We start from the raw sequence: 23,223 nt of genomic DNA, 5'->3' as shown, positions 1-23,223 counted from the left end.
CTGGGTTCACACACAAAGTCAGGAAGATGGGGGGTGGGGGGGTGGAATTGGCTTTCAAAGTCATCAGAATTTCTGGACTCCAGCCATTCGTAAGAGATCGCAGTCAATACTCACGGAAGCTGCCCAATTCTCCTCTCCTGTGCCGTCAGCCTTTTGTTTACCTTGCGACGACGCTCGTTTCAAGAAACCAGAAAAAAAAAGAGCTGTCCTCCAGAAAGCCAGCTGACCTCCCCCCTCCCCCCTCTCCTCCTCCCCACTTTCCCCTTCAGCCTGTGTGGCGGACAACCTCCTTCTCCATCATCTCCGCGTGCTGAAATGGGGCCATCACAGCAGCCTCCTCCACCCCAGCTCCCACGATTTCCACACAGCGGGATACAGATGTCAACCCCGGCTGCCTCCTGCGCGTGCTGTCCCCCCTCCTGCAGTAACAGCACTGAGTGAAATCTCCCCCACCGCTCACAGCTGGATTTAGACCCGAGGGAGCAAGGGAGTCAGTGGATTTAAATGGATTTAAATAGATCTCGTTTCGCGGGTTTTGTTCTTTTTCTGGAGAAAGACCTCTCTCCCACTTTGCTCCATGTCCTGCTCTTGGCTAGCCTGGTTTTGCACTACCCATTTTACGCTCAATTTGCAGTGCCGGAAAAAAAACCAACACACACACACACTGGTTCCTATTAGTCTCTGTACTCTGTCTCTCTCGGCTAGCACAAGCTCCCTCTCGCTCGCTCTCTCTCTCTCATTGGTACAGTCCCCCAGGACAAAGCATGGAGCTCTTCATGAGCCAAAAGAAACAGCGAGGAGGGACAGCAGGCAGGCTGGCCCTCGCAGAGCAGCGTCTGTGTCTCCCGTCCCTCAACTTTCACGCTAGTCCCCCTCTTGTTAACCAGCACACGCCTGACGGACCTGGCGTGATGCAGGGGGGGGTGGGGGGGAGAACGCAGGCATTACGTTCACGGCCAGCATCTATCTTTTTATACACGCATGACAGCGGAGCCCCCTTGGAAACCCAGGCTGGTGTGCAAAGGGAGATTCCCCATGTCTGAGGCGCTAAAGGAATCCGTACTCATTCAGCCTACGGAAGCTTTTTTCTAGTTTATGTGAGTTCCCCCCCAAGCACATTAAGTAAATGAAATTTTCTGCATTTGCATCTTCACAGAGCTCTTTACAGTTCAAAGGCACAGATGGACAAAGTTACTACAGAGTCACTTCACACGCATATGTGCAGAGACAGAAGAAGCCTTAAAACTGGGTAGGCCAAATGAATGGCAACATATTAATCATACTACACTGCGGTCTCCTGCAGTGAGAGCGACCCCTGTTAAAGGTGTGGACATACCCACAGAGGTCACCCCCCCCCCCCCCCCCGTGTTCAACAATAGGCTTTACCTGGTAGGAAACTGAAAAGCAAAGAAGACCATCTCCGATGGTGTGTTACTCTGAGAATCCAGTTTCTGGTAAGACTGTACTTCTTGCTTAGAAGCAATCTCACTAGAGATAGACATTGGAATCAAATCCATGAGTTTTTGATGAGTTGTTGCTTATTTTTGTCTTTTGTGTTTCCATGTCTCTCAAAACAAGTATACGCGTCTCACAGTTCGTAGGGAAGAATGAAGTAGTACTCATCCTTTTAGATGTCATAGGAATCACAGTCCCGTACTGCAGGTCCAGCCCTGATTATAGGAGAGGCACATCCCTAACTGACTTAACCCCTTGCTGGCAGGCGACCAGGAAGCCACAGGGGTCCAGCCAACCCTAACCCAGTCAACTGGGCAGCGCTGCTCGGGGAGCCCTGAGAGCACTCACCTACAGGCCCGACCCAGGCTGGGTACCGTGATCACAGCACCCAGTCTGGTCTGTGGTTGGGCCACTCCCCAAACCCATAAAAGTGTTGCTGAATATGGCAGGGAACACCATAGATTCAGCTGACCTACTGCTAGACGTTAGTAAGGAAGGTACACACAAGACGCATGGCTTGATTCATTAGATCATTGATGAAGGGCTGAGGACCTCATTCAGCCCTCACCCTCAAAAATTTAGGCTGATGTTGGGGTGTTCCTTGTTTAGTGTGCCCCATACTATTTTGCATAAAATCCAAGACACTCTAAGACATTGAATGTAATCCAAAAACTGCATATTCCTCAAGCTACTGCAGTCTTAAACAATTGCAGTGAAAAGCTCAGACTTTATAAGACCTCACTATATGACAAAACTCATATAAAACTCAAACGCTTCCTCTGACTGAGTAGAAAGCAGAACTCCTAGGTGCGTTCCAGAGCAGACAATGAAAAGAGGTACTTATAAAAAAGATATGAAGACTAAAACACCACATGGGCATACACAGGCTGCCATACCAAGGTTTCAATTGAGTTCTGGGGTAGCAGCACAAATTACATCATCTTTGCAATCACATCTGAGGACAATTAAAACATTTTTCCTGGAGAAAACTCAAGAGGCTTGAGTGTGCACAAAAACCCACAAAGAGTGCCAAGTCAGAGAGAAAAAGCCGTGAGACATACAGACAGACAGAAATTAGTTTTTTCCCTCCCTTTGTTTAGTTTAGCCACAAGAAAACTATATTGTACATGTGCGGGTGGTGTTATCTGAAAGCAGTTCAAATACTACCCTTGGATGAAGTTGTAAGTTTGTTTTGTAAACTAACAGATTACAGAAAAAGCAGGCCTGTAACGGACCTGAAAATGAGTTGTTTGAATTCCCATTAACTCTCTGAAACAAACAGGTCCAAAAAGGATATTCTAAGAATTTACTGTTAAATATTCTTTCACTGCCAAAACGCTAGTGACATGAAGGAAACAGTCACACAGCAGAGCAAACTTCATTTTCAGAGACTGGAAAGCATTCAAAGGGTGAAATCTCAAACAATTATCCTTTGCATCTGTGAATTATTTGATATTCCACAGTGTTAGAAACCACTTATTGGTGATGACTAAGAGGTGGAGTACATGGAAAGGAAAACAGGCAAGTTCAACATATTCTACTGCAGACCCGTGGCTTTTAATACGTTTAATCATGAGATTGTCATGTACCAAAGCTTGCTGATGATGAATTGCATTTAATGAGTGATCCAGGTAGTAGATATGAATTTTATGTCTTTCTGTAGTTCCTTCAGACAGCCATCGTTAACTGGCCATCTCTGTAAGTTTTTATGGGCTATAAACTCAGCAAATAACAAGTACAGCAAATCCCTGATAATAATTTAGTGCCCATGTGAAAGTAACTAGTAATACAGTAGTCTCTCTACTGTCTCTAGTTGCTAGAAGATCAACAGTAATGCTAAAACACCAACGACATTAAAACGCGATGAGAATGTTAACCAGTACTGTGGGCAGAAGAAGGACTAATTAAGTAATTTAAATTAACCACTTAGAAAAGGAAAAACAAACAACCAAAATCCTTCACAGCCCATTGGGATCACAGCTGGTGAGTGTATCTTTCACCAATAGAGTATGGCCCCAACTATTAGCAGTCACAAACTTAAAAGACACATACAGAAAAGATCTGCTTCAGAGTGGCACTCATTTCCTTAAAGAAATGATCACAGTCTTGGAAAAACTTCAACAGGGAATAAAGTCTAGGAAAATACTGTAAATTGCAGTACTGGTCTTCAGTCAGTAAAACAGTACAATGCACAGGGGTCTTAAATGTTGCACAATGATTCTGAGGCTACAATTAGTGTCAGTTGTAACGTTAACTTTCTTGGCAATGTGGTTGTTGGCATAGTTCTCTCTAATGTGAGTTGAACCCCACACATCACTATACAACTCTGCACTACAGTGGTAGAATGCATTCTGTAATTACCTTTTCAGACTTTAAGGACTTTGTAGAGTGAGAAGGTATCACATTTTACTTAAACCTACATACTATGACCAAATTCTATATTGATTGCTAATTAAGAAGAATACAAATGATAAAGGTGATATATCTTTTACTTAGGAAACCCAATTCCCTTACTACATCAGAAATTTATCTGGTAGCACAAGTAGCTAAAAATATCATAAAATCATAATCCAAGTATGACCCAGTTTAGATGGGTTTGAGTGAGTGTAGTTTCCTTGCAATAAATATAGCTACAAACCCATTGCTGTTTCATTGCTACAAAATCCTTATGATTTCAGAGATGCTGAATATTCCACATAAAAAGCCTTTGGATGTTCCTTTCCATATTGACAAACCTTTAAATAGCACAAAACAGTCATGTTTTAAATTACAGCACACCCTGCTGAACATGGTTGGCATCATGGTACAATCACCCAGATATGACAATTCAATGCTCCAGGTTTTGTAAAGGTGAACGAGAATGCTGAATAAAAGCATGTGTAATTTTAGAAATATGGTTCTGTTCTGAGCTATTGCACTTTCCTCCCACCTATATACTTCAAACCTAATACCATTATGAGGCCGAGGAGTAATGTGGGAAGTAAAACAGCGAAAATAAATTAAATCTGCAGGAGGTGAATGAAGCTTTTCAGTGCACAGTAATGGACTAATTTAAAACAAAATGCCTGGTATGTGTTGGTAAATAGGGTTCTCCATTCTCACTACAAACTACAGCAGATTTCAACGAATACTCCTCATTACACCAAGCATTATTGCCAAGAGATCCAAATGATAATAATAGGATTAAAAAGTAAATGAAAAAAAAAACATAATATTAATCTCCAGTTGCAATTAAAACCAACTGTTACAGAATATTTCATAATTTCACTTTGTATGAATTATTTGCAACCACAGAGGCTCATAATAACATTACTATACAATATCAATAAATCACTTCTGAGCTTAAAACTCCACAAAACCAAATAAGATAACGCAAGATCAAAGATAGTCACTGTTAGCCTGTTCAGCAGAAGAAATGACGAAACTGTGCCATTTTGATGCAAGGCATGTAAATTGAAGTACTGGAAACACTAAAAGCACACTTGCTTCCTAATTGACAGCACACACACTACACAGGCTGAAACACGTGAAAAATGCAAGATGTGATTGTGCTCTTCGCTCCTATACATCACCATCCCACCACTCGACACATCTACGGGCTCTCCTATCCATCAGTCCGGCTTAAGTCATAACCTGCTGCTGACGATCAACCAGTCCCCTTCAAACAGAGCTCAACCAGTCCCCTTCAAACAGAGCTCAACCTGTCCCCCCTTCAAACAGAGATCAACCAGTCCCCCCTTCAAACAGAGATCAACCAGTCCCCCCTTCAAACAGAGCTCAACCAGCCCCCCCTTCAAACAGAGCTCAACCAGCCCCCCCTTCAAACAGAGCTCAACCAGTCCCCCCTTCAAACAGAGCTCAACCAGTCCCCCCTTCAAACAGAGCTCAACCAGTCCCCTTCAAACAGAGCTCAACCAGTCCCCTTCAAACACAGCTCAAACAGGCCCCTTCAAACACAACGCCAAAGACATTGCTGCTCAAGGAGGTGGCACCAGTTACAGAATGCAAGGTTTACATATGCACATGCACATATTTACTTTTGGATCACCATATGTCTTATCAGTTTTATTGGGTTGTTATTTTTTAATACGATGTTCATCTAATTACATTTTAGGTCTAAAATACACAAAAATACAGACCGACCTAGGGGCTCCACAAACCTTTTCTTGACACTCTTAGTCCGAAATAAATGTCAAAATACTCACAATAAGAAAATTCGCGAATCTCATTCATTCTTAATTTAACGGACAACAACGTTCAACAGCTAATTAGAACTTTTGATTTTGTGGAACGGAGCCAGAAACAAATGAGGTGGTGGCCTTTTAATAATGTGGAATCGCAGTGCAATTACAGTCGAAAATGTGACTGTTGACCAAGAAGCAACTGAGAGAGGAACTCATTTAAACTGCTGCTTAGAGACAATGTGCATAGATCTCAGCTGTTTAGTTACATTTTCCAGCAGCTTGAATACTCATAATAACTGTAAAGAGCCCCTGGAAATGCCAGTATTATTGTTTCTAAATTGGAGTGAAATAGAGCACCTTCGCTTAGTTTTGTCACCCTCTTTTCCAGTGCCAGAGCTCACCAGCCAGCACAGCTCGAAGCTGAGGCATATAGGCCTGGGAACCTGGCTGGTTCAAAGCAGCTCTTGTGTTTTACAGAGGAAAATAAAAATAGCTGCTGACTGTAAAACAACCAGCATCATAAATCAACCACCCTTCACCCACCCTCTTCCCTCAGCAAGTCCTACTTCAGCCATTCCAGTTTCACATTCCCGCATTTCCGGTCTCTTTCAGAGGGAATGTGGAATGCTGGCTCAGCAGAAAGACATATCAGCAGTGGGAGAATTGCTGGGGGGTGGGAATGGGGGGCAGAGCAGGTAATAGGAGCAGAAAGCTTTCATGTGCTGTGTAAAGCTAGACGGAATGAAAGGACATATACTGTGAAAAGAACTGAAATGAAGATTATTATGATGCTTATTATTTTTCACTAATCTAAATTAAGTCTTATCTTTAAGCATGATAATATTTTCAGCACACCCGCTGTAATTAATATTGATGATTCCCTATTCGGAAACACCCAGGTGTATCACATCCTGTGAGAACAAGTGTTAAACAGAGTAAAATGTAGCCCAAGATGCTCAATAAGATTCCCAAGCACAACAGGGAAATATTCAACATTGTAAAAGTACAAATTTTAAAATCGGTCTTTGTTTTTTTCATAATATTATAAAGCAGACACAAAACAAACCTTTTCTAAACTTTAAAGCGCTGGGTTTTCCAAAGGGGCCTTGTCAAATGTCTTTGTGAAGAACACTATCCTTAATTACGTGCAATTTCAAGACTTAAAATCATGACTCCTAAATCACAAACAGAACTGAAAAACATAAGTGTGGTATTATAAGTAAATGATTAATACACTAACATGAGATCTCTTACAGCAATATTCTCAATATCAACATCCACTCTTCAAATTAGGTTTTGATTCAGATGTATCAACAGGCCCACCATAATGAAGAGATAACTTCTATAACCATAGAAGGGCACAAACAAAATGTCAGGATGAGAATAAAAAACCTGACCCTTTTACAAAAATACAATAAAAAAGGTCTTCAGGAGTACACTATTTCACTCCAAGAACACACAATGGGAGCCCATTTTACTCTGGCCTGGTGTTAATACACATCAGCTGACTGACTCTGCCAGCTGTTAGGCCACGACAAGGGTCAGACCAGGACAGTGCTTATCTGTCTCTCCGTGTGTGTGAGACTGTATCTCTGGGAGCCTGCGATGGAGGGTGGGCTTGCTTGCACATGTAACAACAATGCGAAGAGACCCTGTCCTGCCTGAATTGAAAATGGAGAAGAAAAATGTTTTCGAAATCTGTGTTTCAGAACAAAGGCAGAAAGGGAGAACAGGACAGGACATTTTACCAAATGAACAAATTCACGTGTGCACGTTTCTGATGTTGGGTTTCAGAGCTATTCCTGGAAAAGTACCAAAAGAAATTGTCATTAACAAAAGGTCTGACGCCGGGGAAATGGATTGAGATACTCCTATTGAAATCCTCCTGCAACACCCCTGCTTTGTCTGAGAAGGGGGTGGGGGTTGTGAACATTAATGTACGAAAACACCAATGGGGGACAAAGAAAAGGGGTAGGAAGGAGACACAGCCCACCTGCTCACATCCACTGCCCCATTTCAACCAGCTGAGCCAGGAGACCTGGGTTAATGAACTGAGCCTGATTAATGACGCTATTTTGGAATAGATCACTAAACATTCATTACCTTGCCAGTCCCCTATACAAGGGGATCCCTTTCATTCTAAGTACTGTATTTTATGTACACTGTATATTTCTATAAATGCTTTAGTGAGTGGTTTTAACAAACTGTTAATACCATTCTGAATTTTGGCAAGAACAACAAAAACCGTATAGATTCTTCTCTGAAATAGTCCCATTTTAAAGCTGTGAGATCTGAATAACTCGGCTTCTTGTCCAGAACATCTTTAAATTGTTAAATTAAGTATCACACTCTTTTTTTATTTGTTAACCTGCTGTTTAAAAGACATTTTCAAATTGAGTTCTCAAATACATGCAATTATTTCATCACAACTGTTTACAGATTTCACAAGATTGTATAATTTGTGTCAGTGTTCACTAAGTGAGAAAAAAAGAACTGGAACCTGATATTGTCTGTTTATTTTGAGCTAAGAGGCTGTGTGTCAAGAGTTTAACAGTACATTCCAGCTCTAAAATTATTCTGCATCATTACTGAGAAATCTGAACTGATGTTGCTCAAGTGGATTAAAAAGCAGGGCCAATACTAAGCAGAACTACATTATATTATTGAGTTATATCTAATATTTGAGAAGGGTTCTACTCATAAAAGATTTGTCAATTCACCAATGTTTCTCAAAGTAATCAGAAACTTCATTGCGTCTTTATCTTCTTTCAAATACCCTAGTTACAACAGTAAGGCGATCTGGGCTTGGTCTTAACAAAGCCATTCTGTTAATGCCTTTGCTACTGCAGGTGATTCATGCCACGCAGGCCTCAAAATGTTCTATTTCTCTTAACCTGATGACACGTCCTGGGGTGCAAAGTACAGTAATCGCAGTGTGTCAGATTTAAGTTCATTTTGTGCTGAATTACATCTCACTGTCTGACAGCACAGTTTTCAAGAACTAGAAGAGCATCTATAATGGAAGTACATTTAGAGTTTACAATTTGCCTTGGTTCTACCAGATATTTGCAGTTATTCACTGTTGATTGCTTCTGTCTACAGCACTAAAAAATCAGTTTTAGTTGTTGACCAGTAGCTTGACTTTAGGTGCAACTTCTGCAAAATTGAGTCCCGTAACCATCGTTAAATCCAACAAGAAAAAAAGACTGTGAACTGGGGTATACAGAACAGCTAAGGGTAAGACTATAACTTTCTAATAGCAAGAAAAAAGGCCACTTTCACATCAGAAACAGAAAGAGAGAAAAATATAGAGTTCTGCCACTTCACTTCACGGGAGCCTGTCTACTAACCTGCTGGTAAAGTATGTGAGAAAACAAAGGGAAGAAATCAACTGATTCAAAAAATAAATCTTCCAGTGTGGCGAGCAGAAGAATTTTCTAGAAATCACTCCCAACTCTGGGTCATGCCCTTCAAAGAAAAATAAATGGAAGGAATGTCCTCAACTTTTAAGGTAAAGTAGAGATGAAATATTTTCCTAGACAGTCTCCATAACGTTTTATTATGTTGCGAGAGCTGTTTCCCCATAGCCTGCTCATACACACCAGATGGTTTTGATGAAAGGAATTATTTTCTCCCCTAAATATAAACAGCAGGCAGATTTGAAAAGGAGAAGGGATTCCAGGCTTCCCTGCCCTGCAGAGAATGGGGTGACTTGATAAGGATGATCACCATGGAAACTGAGAGCTGGGGACCAGAAAATAAAGGATTCACCTTCATGCTTCACACTCGTTCCTAAAACAACAGGAATACTGGATGTAGCATTAAGGTCCTGGAAAGGCCTTGTGTGTTGCCTAAGTTACTTATGTGTGTCATAGATCTTTACACGCATGGCTAGGAGTGGAAGGAATCAGTCACTGTGGTGAGGAGGCAGTAGAAATCTGTTCTGTATTTTCCACTGGTTACTGTGCACACTCTGCCTTTTGTTTTAGCTGCTATCAGACCTTTATACCGAGGTTCATACAGTATCTGCACATAGAAAACCGAGCTACCCTACTATCTCAACACCAGTGTTAATAAGTGTCTGTACTAAAGGATACCATCATGGCTGCACCGAGGAAAATGATTATGATTTTCTGACAAATGAAAAGACTTTGCAGTCCATACAAATCACTAGGTCACTGCCTGGGAACACACACACGACAGACACTCTGCAGACTCCTTTATCAGAACCTTTAAAAATGCGGCTCATTTCGCTGTCCATACAAAAAGCACTGGTAAATTTGCACAGGCAAATAAAAGTAAAACATCCATATCTATAATGCATACAGCATATAGTATGCAGCTCATGGAAAAACGTTTTGCAATGAAAGGGCTTATGGAAGAGTTAGTCACTTGTACCTATCCACCTTTCTTGATGGATAGCATGCTGCATGAGTCTCACCCTTCTGATTTATTATTGTTCTGCGCAGTTCCTCTTCCATCCATCCATCCTCTAACCACTTTATCCAAGACAGGGTGCAAGACATGGAAACACCCTGGATGGCATGCCCATTCATCGCAGGGAACACACAGACACAAACCCTCACGTCCAGTAAATTCACATCAGGGATAATTTTCTGAGGATCCAAGTAACTTATCTGTACGTCTTTGGACTGTGGGAGGAAACTGGAGCACCTGGAGGAAACCCATGCGAACACAGGGAGAACATGCAAACTCCACATAGATAGCACCTCAGACCTGGAATTGAACCCAGGGCCCCAGAGCTGGGAGACAGCGATGCTAAACACTGTGCCCCCATGCCATTCTGTAGTCACGCTTCTATTCCACAAAAAACAGCAATGAAGACGTCTGCACCACCATTCACTATGTGTCTTCTAATATTACTATTTCAATAATTGCACAGTACTTTTCTACCTTATTTTCAAACTTGGGACTCCTTACTCTTGCCAAGTTTAGTGGGATGTGAGACAGATAAAGCACTAAAACACACAGAAATCTTTTCTAATAACGAAAACATGAGAAGTGCCTCACCTGCAAATTAAACAAATAAATCGGCAGAGAGGATCTACAGCGAGAATGGGAAACTTGTAAATATGACAAGGCCAAACAGAAATTCTCAGACAACAGGTACAAAACAATCTATGCTGATGGAATATACAATAAACAAATGATTTAGAGAGTAATTATAATTTATGTAATATTAAGGAAGACACAAAATTCCTAAGCCTACCTGGATGCGTAAGGAAAAAATAAAAAGCATTGTCACAGAAAAAAAAGAACAAAACGAAAGGCCTATCAACTGAAAGCACATATTAAAAGTAAAGGTTACGTAAGCCACTTAGAAAGTCGGCACTTTTGTTTCCCAATAGCACTATTGGGAAGCACAGTAATATAGTCACCCTAGGGGCATAGCTAAAGATAACATCAATATGGGAGAGGGAAGAGACGGTCAGAAAAAAAAAAACACAACTGGATATTTTACTGCACATTATAAAAGGAGGAGAGTCACTGTTGCTCAACAAAGAAGCACCGTGGACACAAAATAAACTTGCGCGGCCGAGAGAATTCTCTGGTTTGCCCAAAAACATGTGGACTGCTAAGAAACATCCTGAATGCCGAACATGGATTCGTGCCAACAAGGTGTCGTCATGGCAATATGAACTCACGGCGCCTTCACCAGACACTGACTACGGTTTGGGCATTTCAAGACTGACGTGTTCCTGACTAGGCGTTAATGTCACATGTGGGAAATACTATCTTCTGCTCACGAATCGCCAAGGTTCTTTTTGCTCCTCCAGGGCCTCCGTAGAGGTGATGGAGAGGGCTACAGCAAAGCCCTGGGATTAGCCCGGTCCTGGGCGCTCTCATGGAAGTCACCAGGGGCGGCCACTGGGAAACACTGCCTGTGAAAGAGTGCTGCGGGGGGCAGGGACCCGCATATCACAGGAGTAGCTGGGAGTTAACGATGATGAATGGATGTACTCGGCAGGCGGCAATGGTTTTCAATCAGACAGGCCAGGGAGGGGAAGCTGCTTCAAACCTCCTCCTCGGGGACGATAATGCAATCACAGAAACCAAATGGCTGGGCACAGCGAGCAAGCGTCGCAGGGCCGTCTATTATTAAATGGCAATCTTCATTACGGCATTAGGCTACGGCGCAACCTCAGGGCATTGATTTTACATCATCTGCCTGCTGGTGCACCCTTTTTCGTTTAGCAAGAGGTCACCCTTGGGCTTGTTGTGGCAGAAGCCCCAGTTCTATTTCTGAATGGAAACGTAGGTATACTCTAGAAAGAAAGTGAAATTCTCGCTGATGGAGCCGAGCGCCTGTAAGACTCAGTTAAGCACGGGTTGTTTTTAAGGTGAGGAGGAGTGTTATGGCTGGATGAGAACTTTAGATCAATTAGCTACCGGGAACCAGACACGTTAAGGGGCTGAATGGTCTCGCAGCTCCTACTATGACCAAAGCTTATTTCTTTCAAAGAGCACTGACAGTCAGCAAGATCCTCCTTTGAAGTTTCAGAGGAGAAAATCACCACCTACAGCAAAACTGTCACAAAACATTCAAAAAAGGACGAGCAAGTTGTGGGGGAAACAAAACTGCCGATCCTTTCAACCCAGACTCCACATTTCCCAGTGCACGCCGCAGTTTTGCTGCAATTTTTTTTTTGAAGTGGATAGCAAATGCAGCTGTTCACACAGTACGTGCTGTAGGATCATCTGCGGATTTACTCTTTTACTGACTGGCCTATCAGCAGGCACGGGCACGAGGGGCCAATTTGTTTTACAAAAACCGAAGACAAAGCAAATGGGAAAGGGCTGCTCCTGATGCTGGGAAATACCGCTTGGTATTTCTTCCTGAACAAGCACTGCAGGAACCGAGCGGGAGCTCCACTCAGCAGGATGGAGGAAACACTTTAGAGGAACAACTTCCTCCCTAGCTGATATAGCTAGAGGGACAATAACTGACCCACTCCACGCCCAAACCCTGCAGCCTCCACGAACAACTTTCAAAGGCTGCTGTGACAAATACTTTAGTGAGATTAAGAAAGTCTGCAAACCCATCTAACTTGTTTGGCTTCTAGTAGCAAAGTAATCAGAGCATCTCATCCAGCTGTTCCCGAGAAGAACAAATGTTTGTAAAAAAGTTCCTCCTATTCTCAGTTTCATATGCTTTTCTCCTTAATCTCCATTGGTCTCACTTCTAATGTTCCCACTTCTGTTTTGGTTATGAGACAGTGGTACAATACCATGGATGTATCACATTCCTAAGAATTCTTATTCTAGAAAAAAAATAAATTCAAGAGAGAGTGACCTGCAGACTCTATCAAAACAAGTACTAGTGGAAGCTTTGTGCTTCTCATTTTAAAAGCTCCCTAAGGATTTTTAACCTGTTCATATTAAACAGTCAATATAAAAACACGGGAAGGCAGTAAATGACTCATCCAAGTTGCACTAAAAATCCTTTCTCTTTGTGGAATTTTGCCCTTTTCCATTTTGTTATATTGGATTTGATATCAAACATTACTGTTTTAACTGCAAAGATTTCTTTGAATAGTTATTCTTTATATAGCTCATTCATATTAAATGCATTCCATATATGTTCCAGAATTAGCCTTTTGACTAGAGGCATGACAGAGGATTCACATTAAGACATTCAAAGCACTGGGTTGACTAACTGGACTAGTTAAACATTTACAACAATAGCAATTCACAGTTTTTGATGACTCCAGTGCACATTTTAGCCATAGATTCAAACCACCAAGCAAAGCACAACCTACACGTTTCTTCTGAACCTGGGTTTATAGGTTTATATTAAAACTCAGGAAGTAAAATAAGTGCTGCTCAAGAGTTAGTCCTAGAAGTATTTACAAGATTCTAAAATTGGAGAATAAACCACAGTACTGTGAATAAGCAGTTAAGAGTTTGTCAGTAACAATAATTAATAATAAAAATTTCTTACACTTATATAGCGCTTATCTGGACACTCCACTCAAAGAGATTTACAGGTAATGGGGACTCCCCTCCACCACCACCAATGTGCAGCATCCACCTGGATGATGCGATGGCAGCCATAGTGTGCCAGAACGCTCACCACACACCAGCTATTAGTGGAGAGGAGAACAAATTAAGCCAATTCATAGATGGGGATTATTAGGAGGCCATGATTGGTAAAGGCCAGTGGGAAATTTGGCCAGGACACCGGGGTAACACCCCTACTCTTTTCGAGAAACGCCCTGGGATTTTTAATGAACACAGAGTCAGGACCTCAGTTTTATGTCTCATCCGAAAGGATGGCAATAACCGTGAACTTCAAAATGCTAAAACCCACGATCACAAAAGTAGCAGTGGGCTGCTATACCCAGCCAAGGACAGCACCACAGATTCACAGAACAGGAATGAGATGACAATAACAAGACGATTCGTAAACAAGATTCAGAAGAAAATGTCCTGAGATACGTCAGTGCATGTGACCCTATCAACCTTCACACTTCCTTCCCTGAACACAGTCCCATAAATCCCCAAATATCTGTAAACAACATCCACACTTTTTCATCCACTCCAGCTACCGAGCTACTGAATCCCTCTGCTCAAAATCTAGCATGACAAGGGACAAGCCCCGCGATTCACCACAACATCTGCCCAAATACACTGCCAGCTTTCAATAATATCCTGATTCAGAGACAGAAATGTTGAAAAAGAGACATTCCTCATCTTGTGAATCACATGAGCGGAGAAGACATATTATCTAATGTTTGCTTTTCAGCTGTAATACATGCAATTGCCTTGGCAAACAGAAAGTTATTTTTAAAGATATATCAGATGAACCAACTGGGTCAGTTATCTAATTTAAGTATTTGCTATAGCCTCTTTAGGGAGGTTGCCAAAGGGAAAATCACTGTTCAAAATCACAGCTTAACTACCATGTGAAGGTGCTGGAATTTCATTGACCTTGAGAGTTGATTTAGAGAGCAGAGGAGGGGCAGTAATGAGGCTCACTTGAGAAACACACAATAATGTTTCACACTGACAAGGCCCCAGCCTCCAGATATTAACACCCGACAGAATCAATCGCATGCAAGAATTAATCCAGGAGATTTCTTTGTCTCCTTTAACCCTTTTATGGTGACCAGCAATGATGGATATGTCAAGCCTTTCTCTCTCAAAATATCACCATTTCATCTCTTGATTAAATTTTTAGACTTCTTTGATGATGATCTTTTGCTCCTGACTGTAAATGGGCAACCCAAGCAAATATAGATTTGCTATCTTAGGCTAAGAAGAATGCACAAAGGTCAAAGCAACTTCAGAACAAGGGTAACAGGCATCCAGTTCACTGCAAATTAAATGAGGTTGATGAAGATGTTCAGATCGTTTCTCCACCACCACTAACTTATATTTAAATCTGCACCATGCACAAGAATTAAATCAACGCTTAGCCAAAGCAGCAAGGAGCAATCGGCAGTGAATGCTAAAGAATAATTATTTATTGCAGTAATAATGACCAGTATGACAGACTCAACAATATGGATGCAGTGTCCCATTATTTCATCAAGCCCAGCAAAGATACGGCCAAAGTCAATTTCAGATGAAAAACCTTTGCTTCATATAAACCCACGAAACACCCCTTGGTTTTGTTAATTCCTACCTTGTGACAATGTGGCCTTGGATTTATATCTTGTTTAACGGCTTCCAAATACCTTTATAATGTGATCAGGAAGCAATAATGTTACATGATAGCATAACATCACTTTATTGGCCATATACAATTTCTTGCATTAGGAATTTGTCTTTTCGCATACCCCAGCTTGCTCTCCATGAGACACAGACAGACAGACAGGGAGAGAGAAGCCTGGGGTCAGGGTGCGGGGTCAGCCATTGTACGGCACCCCTGGAGCAGCTGGGGTTAAGGGCCTTGCTCAGGGACCCAACAGAGTAGGATTTTGACAGCAGCTGGCTGAGAATAAAAAACATTTCTAAAATACCAAAATGACCTGGTTGGAATGCTTCCAACATCACACAACACAATCAATACACTTCATACTGGTGGGTGCCATCTCTTAAGTGCTTTACAATGAGTTATGCAACAGGAGGTCACAGAAAAAGAGGTACACTCTAAAAAATCAACACAGTACGTCAAATGTCAAGGACTCCAAAAATCAAGCATTTTCAAGAAGCATATGAACATCCACTAGGTTTTTTTTCTAAGCATGGCTAAAACACAAAAAACATCTCAGAACGGTTTGCTAAACAGGTAAACCAGCCCCCAAAACAATGAGTCTGTGTGAAAGACTGTACATTGAAAGAAAGAACAGATTGAGTGAAGTAGGCTCCAAATACTTTTGCAATCTATGATGGATACCAACTCAAAGCATACAAAGTCATGAGTAAGATCTGATAAGCACATCACAAGGGCCTGCATCATAGTAACTCACCAAGTTCCAAAGTAAGTGTGTGACAGAGCTGAAACAGCGCCCCTTTGTCAGCTATCTTAGTGAGTAGTGAAGAAACAGGGAGTCACACTTCCACAAAGAAACAAAGTCTGGAACATGATCACCTGACTCTTTTCAAGGAGCAGCTGGATGAGGCCCTCAGATCAATTAGTGACTACCAGGAAGCAAACAAGAAACAGTACATGACCTCAGTGGACACGTGTCATCCATAATCTCTCTTCCCTTCTTATGTTTGTAACTCTTTATGGAGTAGCATCTTTAAATTCAGCCCTAAGCCCTAAAATACAAGAATCTGCATGAAATTAAATGTAAACAAGTCCATCTAAACCCTATGGTGTCCATGTATTTGCTACATCACTCTGCTTTTTCCCTTTTATTTTCTACTAAAAGGCTGACAGTGACAACGGCGTAAGATCATAAGAAAGAATCGGAAAAAAAGGAACCCTGCTTTGGTTGGTAGAAGATAATTGAACCAATGATCTCAGCCAGACATTTCCTGAAAGAAGCCAAAGAAGCTTTTTTCAGACTCCAATTAGAAAAAAAAGACTGGATATTTGATCAATTATCCTTTTCATCTATACAGAAATGATCCACCATTAAGCATGTTTGTTATATAAGGGACAGTGGAGCTTGTCCTCCTGATTTACTCCTTTCCTGTGCCCTGAAGAGATTTATGACTTTTATTGTCCCTGCTTTCTTTCAACAATTGAATAGTTGGTCACTCTAATAAAGGCAGCTTTATTCAAATGCCTTTTGATCTGTCTAACACAGGAACTCTCCAATAAAGTATAAGCACAATCACAACATATTCTCCTAGATTATACCTGCATATAGTCAGAAACAGGAGATTTTCATTCACCAAACCGAAAGATCCTGCTCTGACATCTCCAATATATCCAATTCTGTATTACATCTGACTAAAATGACACAGCATTATAACTTTAGAACAAGACTGCCCAGTCCTGGTCCTGCATGATCTCTATGTCTGGGGTTTTCTGGGTTACTTTAAAGCTAAAACACCTTATGAGTTAGGAGAAGCTGCTGAATGGGTCCAATTAATTCAGTAGCTAGCTGATTTCACTAGCTAACCTGCACCAGCACTCCAAGATCAGGATTAGACATCCCTGCTTTAGCACAGAACATTCCTGTGAGGTTCTCTGTTTGACAATCATAGGCACAGGACAGCAGATTGCTGCCCTCTGTTGGATTAGATAAGAATAACACTTTTCCTAAAAGACCCCTGTTGGAAGCGTTTTGTAATTCTCCTTTTTATAATAACTGTTTGCTTTTGTGAAAAGCTGACAAGTTAACAAATACAACAACAATAAAGTAGAGTACTACTGTTTCAATTACACTGTTTATGTAACTTAACCTCAACTGAGCAAATGCATCCTTAAAGCATGATTAACATCAGCAAAGCGTTTGAGGAAATAAAGAAATATTATGTCCTCCTTGCAAGCTTTACAAAGCTGTCCTGCTGTGGCTTGATAACAATCAGCAGCTTTATTGCAATGAATTATAATTCAAAGCATACATCCCCTGTACAAACGTTTTTTTTCTTAATTCCAAATGTTCAAAAACATTATTTTTAGTTAATATCTTTATGAATCCTGATGTATTAAAGCAGTACTGTTCCCCAGACTTCAGTATTAATACTTGTGTGACCCCGGAACAAATTCTGTTTTTCATCATCTGATCTACCTGGAAAAAGAGATAACAGCACAGAGGCGCTGTGGAAAAAGTACTGTTTTCAACTGTTTTAGCAGTTCCTAAACAGAATGCCAGTTCCTGGGTTTTTGGTTGTTTCATAACACACATTATAATCATCGTCCCTTTTCATGCTGTGGCTAGCTAGCTACAAAATTGGAAATACAGTAATTCTCCTTCACATTAATATAGGTGAAAAGAGTACTGTTCATTTTACTGACCTCTTCTAAGAACTTTGAACCGCTATTCTTTATAGCCTGAGGGGCTGTCTCCAAACGTTCAACCACTAGGAATAGGACCTAATGCCTTATGAATAACTGCCATGAGAACTGGGTTTAACTCCACCACTTACTGCAATGTAATGTCTGTAGAGAGACCTACCAGCATGCAGTATGCAAGTTCAACCGTGCTCATGAAGTGAGTGAGTACTACCATTGAGAAAAGAGCTGTGATTGCAAAGAACACGAAACAAGAAGAGGGCATATCCATCAGGTTTGATCAATATAGCCGATCGATTTGTTCCAATGAAGTTAGGCATGGCCTCACTGTCCAATCCTTCAAAGCTACAGTATGTACTGTATATTTAATGGCCGCCCAATATCAAAGGAAGCTGAACAACCAATTTAAAAAAGAATACTTGTTAAGCTTTGAGAACAGGAAGCGGTTCTTTTAGTGAGAAACCTACCATTTTGTTTCTGCTTTCCTACGAGGGGAAAATGATGCCAGGCAGTTCCAAAGGAAATGTAAAAGTCCAGGTGGAATGCTGCAGCCTGGCTTTGAATTCTATTCCAGCAGTAACAAACCCCACTGCTCTCCACTGAGGTACAGTATACAAGCCTGAGCTGGCCTACTGATGAAGCACTGTGCCCCCTTCATTACATTACAAATCTGCTGTTAGCCTTCCTAGCATTCCCAATTTTAACCATAAAACAAATATAAACTCTACAGCAACAATGTATCCAATGATGTAAAAGACAGATCCATTCATGTAAAATAAATCCCTTCATTTTACACAAACTACTTTAGGCATTTACCAGTTCAAACAATGGATTCTTATTAACTTTTCACTGGTTTTTAAATTTAACCAACTGAACTACTGCTAAGATGAGACAAAAATGTGAGAAAAAGGTATGGGTCCTTCTCTGCATTATATTTAAAATCTCTGAACTAAGACATTTAATCCAATCTAAACCCTAATGTTGATCGTAAGGTGTGGTAACCTCAAACAACAGCTGTATGGAAGGAGGTCATGGACAAGTAGGTTACTTCCATGTAAAACAAGTGCTTAAATTAAATTATAATCCAGCCTGTTCCCTTGAGTCCCCCACCACCATCACACCCATCCATAAGTCTCTATCTGTTTTGAGCTCTTAAGTGCAAGGCAGCATAAATGGAGGACGTGATTTCCAAATCAACAGTAAAACACAGAAATTGGCACAACTGGCTGGGCGACACTGAGTGTAGGATGGAATTAGTCTGGCAGGGACCCCAGCAGGCAACCAAGGAACTTGCAGGCATGCAGTGCTGTCGGTGAAGAATGCACCTCTCCTCCAATCAGCCACGAACCTGCGGTACAGGGCTGTGGTGCCTGTGACACGCTACAATACACGTGGCTTGAGGTTCTGCCTATATTTCCCCATGATCCCTATACGCGGTCGCGGCGCTGAGAGCCGAGATGTGAAAAACACACAGTTCCAGAATTCACCCGGGGATAATAATAAGAACTGGCAATTCTAAATGTTGTGAAAAATAAAAAAACCCTTCCTTCTGGCTCTTACCTGCACGGTTCCAAAATCAACGTTTTCATAGTGGAAATGGGCACATTCAGCCAGCTTTGGAAAATGTCCCTTTGTAAAAGACAGCCTGAAAAACAAGACATACAATAATTGCAAAACATAAGACTTCTTCTTAACATTCCGTTCTTTAGTATGGATGGAGCCCCAGCACACAAGATCAGATATTGTTACTGACTGCTCTTGTCATTTTAATTTCAGTATAAGCCTGAATCAGGTTCTGGTTTTAAAAGCATATGCAGTAAAAGACTGAATACAGAAGAATTAAACTTACATGATGAAAAAAACAACTCAACACGTCTGTTCTTAACAGTCTTGGGAAACATTCAATAACTTCCAAGTTCGTCTGCTTTGCATGCTGTGTGTTGCTGGAGTATTTAACTTTCAAAGGCGTTGTCAAATAAAGAACCTGTCTTTCCGAATTCACTGTTACATCAGCTCTGCGAAAAGCTCCCAAAGGTGCCCTTTAAATTGCAGGCCAATATTGAAGTAGATATCTTCCTGTGTATACTGTTACTGTTTCAAATTCCTAACCAAAAGTAGGAGATAACTTTTTTGGTAAATTGTACATCACTGTACAAACTGGAATGTGGCTCTGAAGCTAGGTGTGGAAATAAAACACGTGTAGAACAATAGGAAATGTAACGACCCATCTTTATTGACATGCCCTGGGAGCTGAAATGATGGCAGTGATGCACAGTGCTTGCTCTCCACTCACAAGATTCTACTCTATTTTACTCCCCTTTACTTTAAATCTGAAAAACTGTAGTGACAGCTACAGACTTTCTATCGGCTATGGATGAGTTTGAGAGATAAAGACAAATTTCACCTGGTCCAATAACATGAGAGATCCCAACACAGATACTTCTCTACAGATCCAGTAGGTCAAGGAGGCACTCACACAAGCTACTGGCCGTGTGAGTAAGTGCACACTTGCTACACGATTACTTTGAACTGAATAACTCCCAATTAAAAATAACATACTGTACCCCAAAGCATTCTCTGAGATTAAATGAAAACATATTATGATGCCATCCAGCAAAATCACCTAGAAGGACTTTCACTTGCTGATCCTCTTTAGCAATTCAGTTCTACTGAATGGCAGCCCAGTAGACAACACTTAGATGTAATCTGAAACCATACACATTTGAGCTGGTCTATTTGCATTAAGGTTGGACTAAAAAACAAAGCTTCTTTAGAGTGAATACTATGAATGCACTCAAGAGCTCCTATGTGATTAAGAGCTGTATGGATGACCTACATGAGCAAATGTTACAGACTTGACTGGTACTGCAGTGCAGTGCACAGTAATGTTTTCTACTGCAGTGCATGCTGTTGTACTATATTGTAATGCAGGGCATTCTTTTATGCTGTACTGAAGAGCAGCACACTGTACTAGATGCATCTTCTATTGCATTACATGGCACTTTAGAAAACGCTGACTTACTTTTTGACATTTTTCACCTTCATGCTGGCGGTGCTGCCGCAGGATCGTAGCGGGGGATCTACTGACAGCTCGGGTATCTCTGCACTCCTCGCCTGTCCACACACACAGACACAGACGCGCACAGACAGCGATTAGCAAAGAGCACTCCGTCAGCACCACCTCTGAAACTCCTTTCTGCCTGCCTGCTGAGAACTAAAACCCCCAGAACTGGGAAGACAGTCAAAGGGAGAAGGGTGGGGTGACATATGCATCTGCAAAAGGACTCTGGGGACCCAGGCTGAGAACAAGTAGACAACAGTCACTAGATGAAAGAAAAAAAAGAAAAGGGGAAAGAAAGAAGAGCAGGAAATGATACAGTCAATCTGAAATTTTATACTGCAAATCTGGCAAAGACTAAAGATTATCTTCAGCAGTCCTCACAGTGAATACGCATATCTTTATCTGCTTACATACTATGATAAAAGATGTCAGCCCTGAAGAATCCTTTCATTACACAATTTCATAATGACATATTGAAGAAATGACACTTGAGTTTCAAAACGTGGATTTTGAAAAATTTGCCCCATTTTGAGTCCAACTTCTCTGCTCAGCGCTGAGATTTCAAAGTCGCACTCAGGAGGGAAAACAGATCTTTAAGGTCTCTCAGAGGCCAAGCGTATAAGTCACGTCAATGCTTATTCAAGCCAATGTTTTTACACAGGAATTTCACCCCCTAAAAATTCCAATGTTCACCATAAAATAAAAGAGCTCCTCGCAAAAGCTTGTTGAAAACCTCAGTTCTCAAGATGGAGGATTACAACAAAGTGGGCTTTTGTGAACTATTTCTGGTTAACTATAGTACCAAGAGAAAAGCCTATTTGAATACATATTTCTATACATAACAAGGAAAATTAATGCTTCCTCTCCCACAAGGAGGCATAGCAAGATCCTCTCTTGTGAAATACACTGCCTTCTTTCTAATTCATTTTCATTCTTTCTAATTTTCTGTAGGTTCTGGGTACTTCTCGTAAAGTATATAATCAGAGATGACTCCGCACCTTTTCAAGGTTTTGTTGCCTTTTATGCTTGTGAATCCAATGTGTCATTCTGTGTCATGATGTGTCATCATACTCTAGAAATATGACTTGGACAATCTTACAGAAGAAAAAAAAAAAGATTTGCTTTGTGAGTACTGCCCTCATTGCACAATTAGCCTACGTGTACAAAGACACAGAAGGTGAGAAGTGGAGTTATAGACCTTTCCTGAAGTGACTTTGTTCATTTTCACTATCTTCTAGGTCAGACATTAATGTGCTGATTAAATAATCTTTCAAGTCTGCATGACTTTTTTTATGACATGCTGTTAAAGAAAACATTGGTGAAAGCATTAAACACATAAAAACATTAAAATGGCTGTATTTAAAAGTCAATATTTTTCCAATTTGTAAATAGGCTTCAAATAATCAATGAGCCGTGCTCATCTTTGCTTACCAACATTCAACAGAAGGTGGCAGTATCTGGATACATCTCGAGAAAGAAAAATGAAATATTGATGTTTTGATCCCTATTTTGTTCTCTCTCTTTGTATGCTTATCTTACAATTGCATTTCAGTGCCAGTTCATTTTGTTTTAGTTTACTCACTAAAGAACGATTTTTGGAAGAATGCCTCATTCACAGTGCATATCTCTCAGAATGGCCTCTATTCTGAATGTATACCAATGTTGATGCCAGTAATGCTTAAAAAACAAGATAAGGTGGTTGTCATAGTGACCAGTTAATTCCAGTAAAGTATTCACCAGTGATCTGTAAATAACACTGACATGACAAGGAAATCAAACCCCTCTATTTTCAGGGAGGAGAAAAGAAGTGAACTTATGGTCCATTCCAAAAATATAACACATCTTTATTGAATTGTTGTATTTATTACTCTTGTGTAAACCCTATTTTTTATCGGTAATTTGTTCATTCTTGAGTCATTGGAACACTTCTATTTTCTTCTCAGAAATAGAAAAATCCTAACTTACAGCTTACAATACTTACAACACGATAAGGGAATAGTTATAATTCCGAGGATATTTATGGTTCAGGGCAAAAATAAAAAAGGTAGCTAAGCTACACGCCTGAAAATAAAGGACAGTAAAGAGGGACAAATATTTTACACAAGAATTCTCTCTGTTTTAGTGTCTGACAAAGACACTAATTT

The 23,223-nt window shown here is 40.8% G+C and overlaps 1 protein-coding gene across 4 annotated transcripts in view; it reads right to left on the bottom strand.

Moving 5' to 3' along the window:
* arhgap32b (Rho GTPase activating protein 32b) overlaps window positions 1-23,223 on the bottom strand; it is a 160,081-nt gene that overhangs the window by 63,741 nt on the left and 73,117 nt on the right. For all 4 annotated transcript variants that reach the window (XM_015337657.2, XM_015337659.2, XM_015337660.2 and 1 more), the window contains exons 4-5: window positions 21,041-21,132; window positions 19,579-19,663 (exon numbers count right to left, since the gene is read on the bottom strand). In XM_015337657.2, coding sequence (XP_015193143.2) covers window positions 19,579-19,663; window positions 21,041-21,132 — 177 coding nt within the window. The remainder of the gene's footprint in view (window positions 1-19,578; window positions 19,664-21,040; window positions 21,133-23,223) is intronic.

The sequence above is a fragment of the Lepisosteus oculatus genome, chromosome 23, assembly GCF_040954835.1.
Source record: "Lepisosteus oculatus isolate fLepOcu1 chromosome 23, fLepOcu1.hap2, whole genome shotgun sequence".
Taxonomy (NCBI): domain Eukaryota; kingdom Metazoa; phylum Chordata; class Actinopteri; order Semionotiformes; family Lepisosteidae; genus Lepisosteus; species Lepisosteus oculatus.
This window is presented reverse-complemented; position numbering and strand designations above follow the sequence as displayed.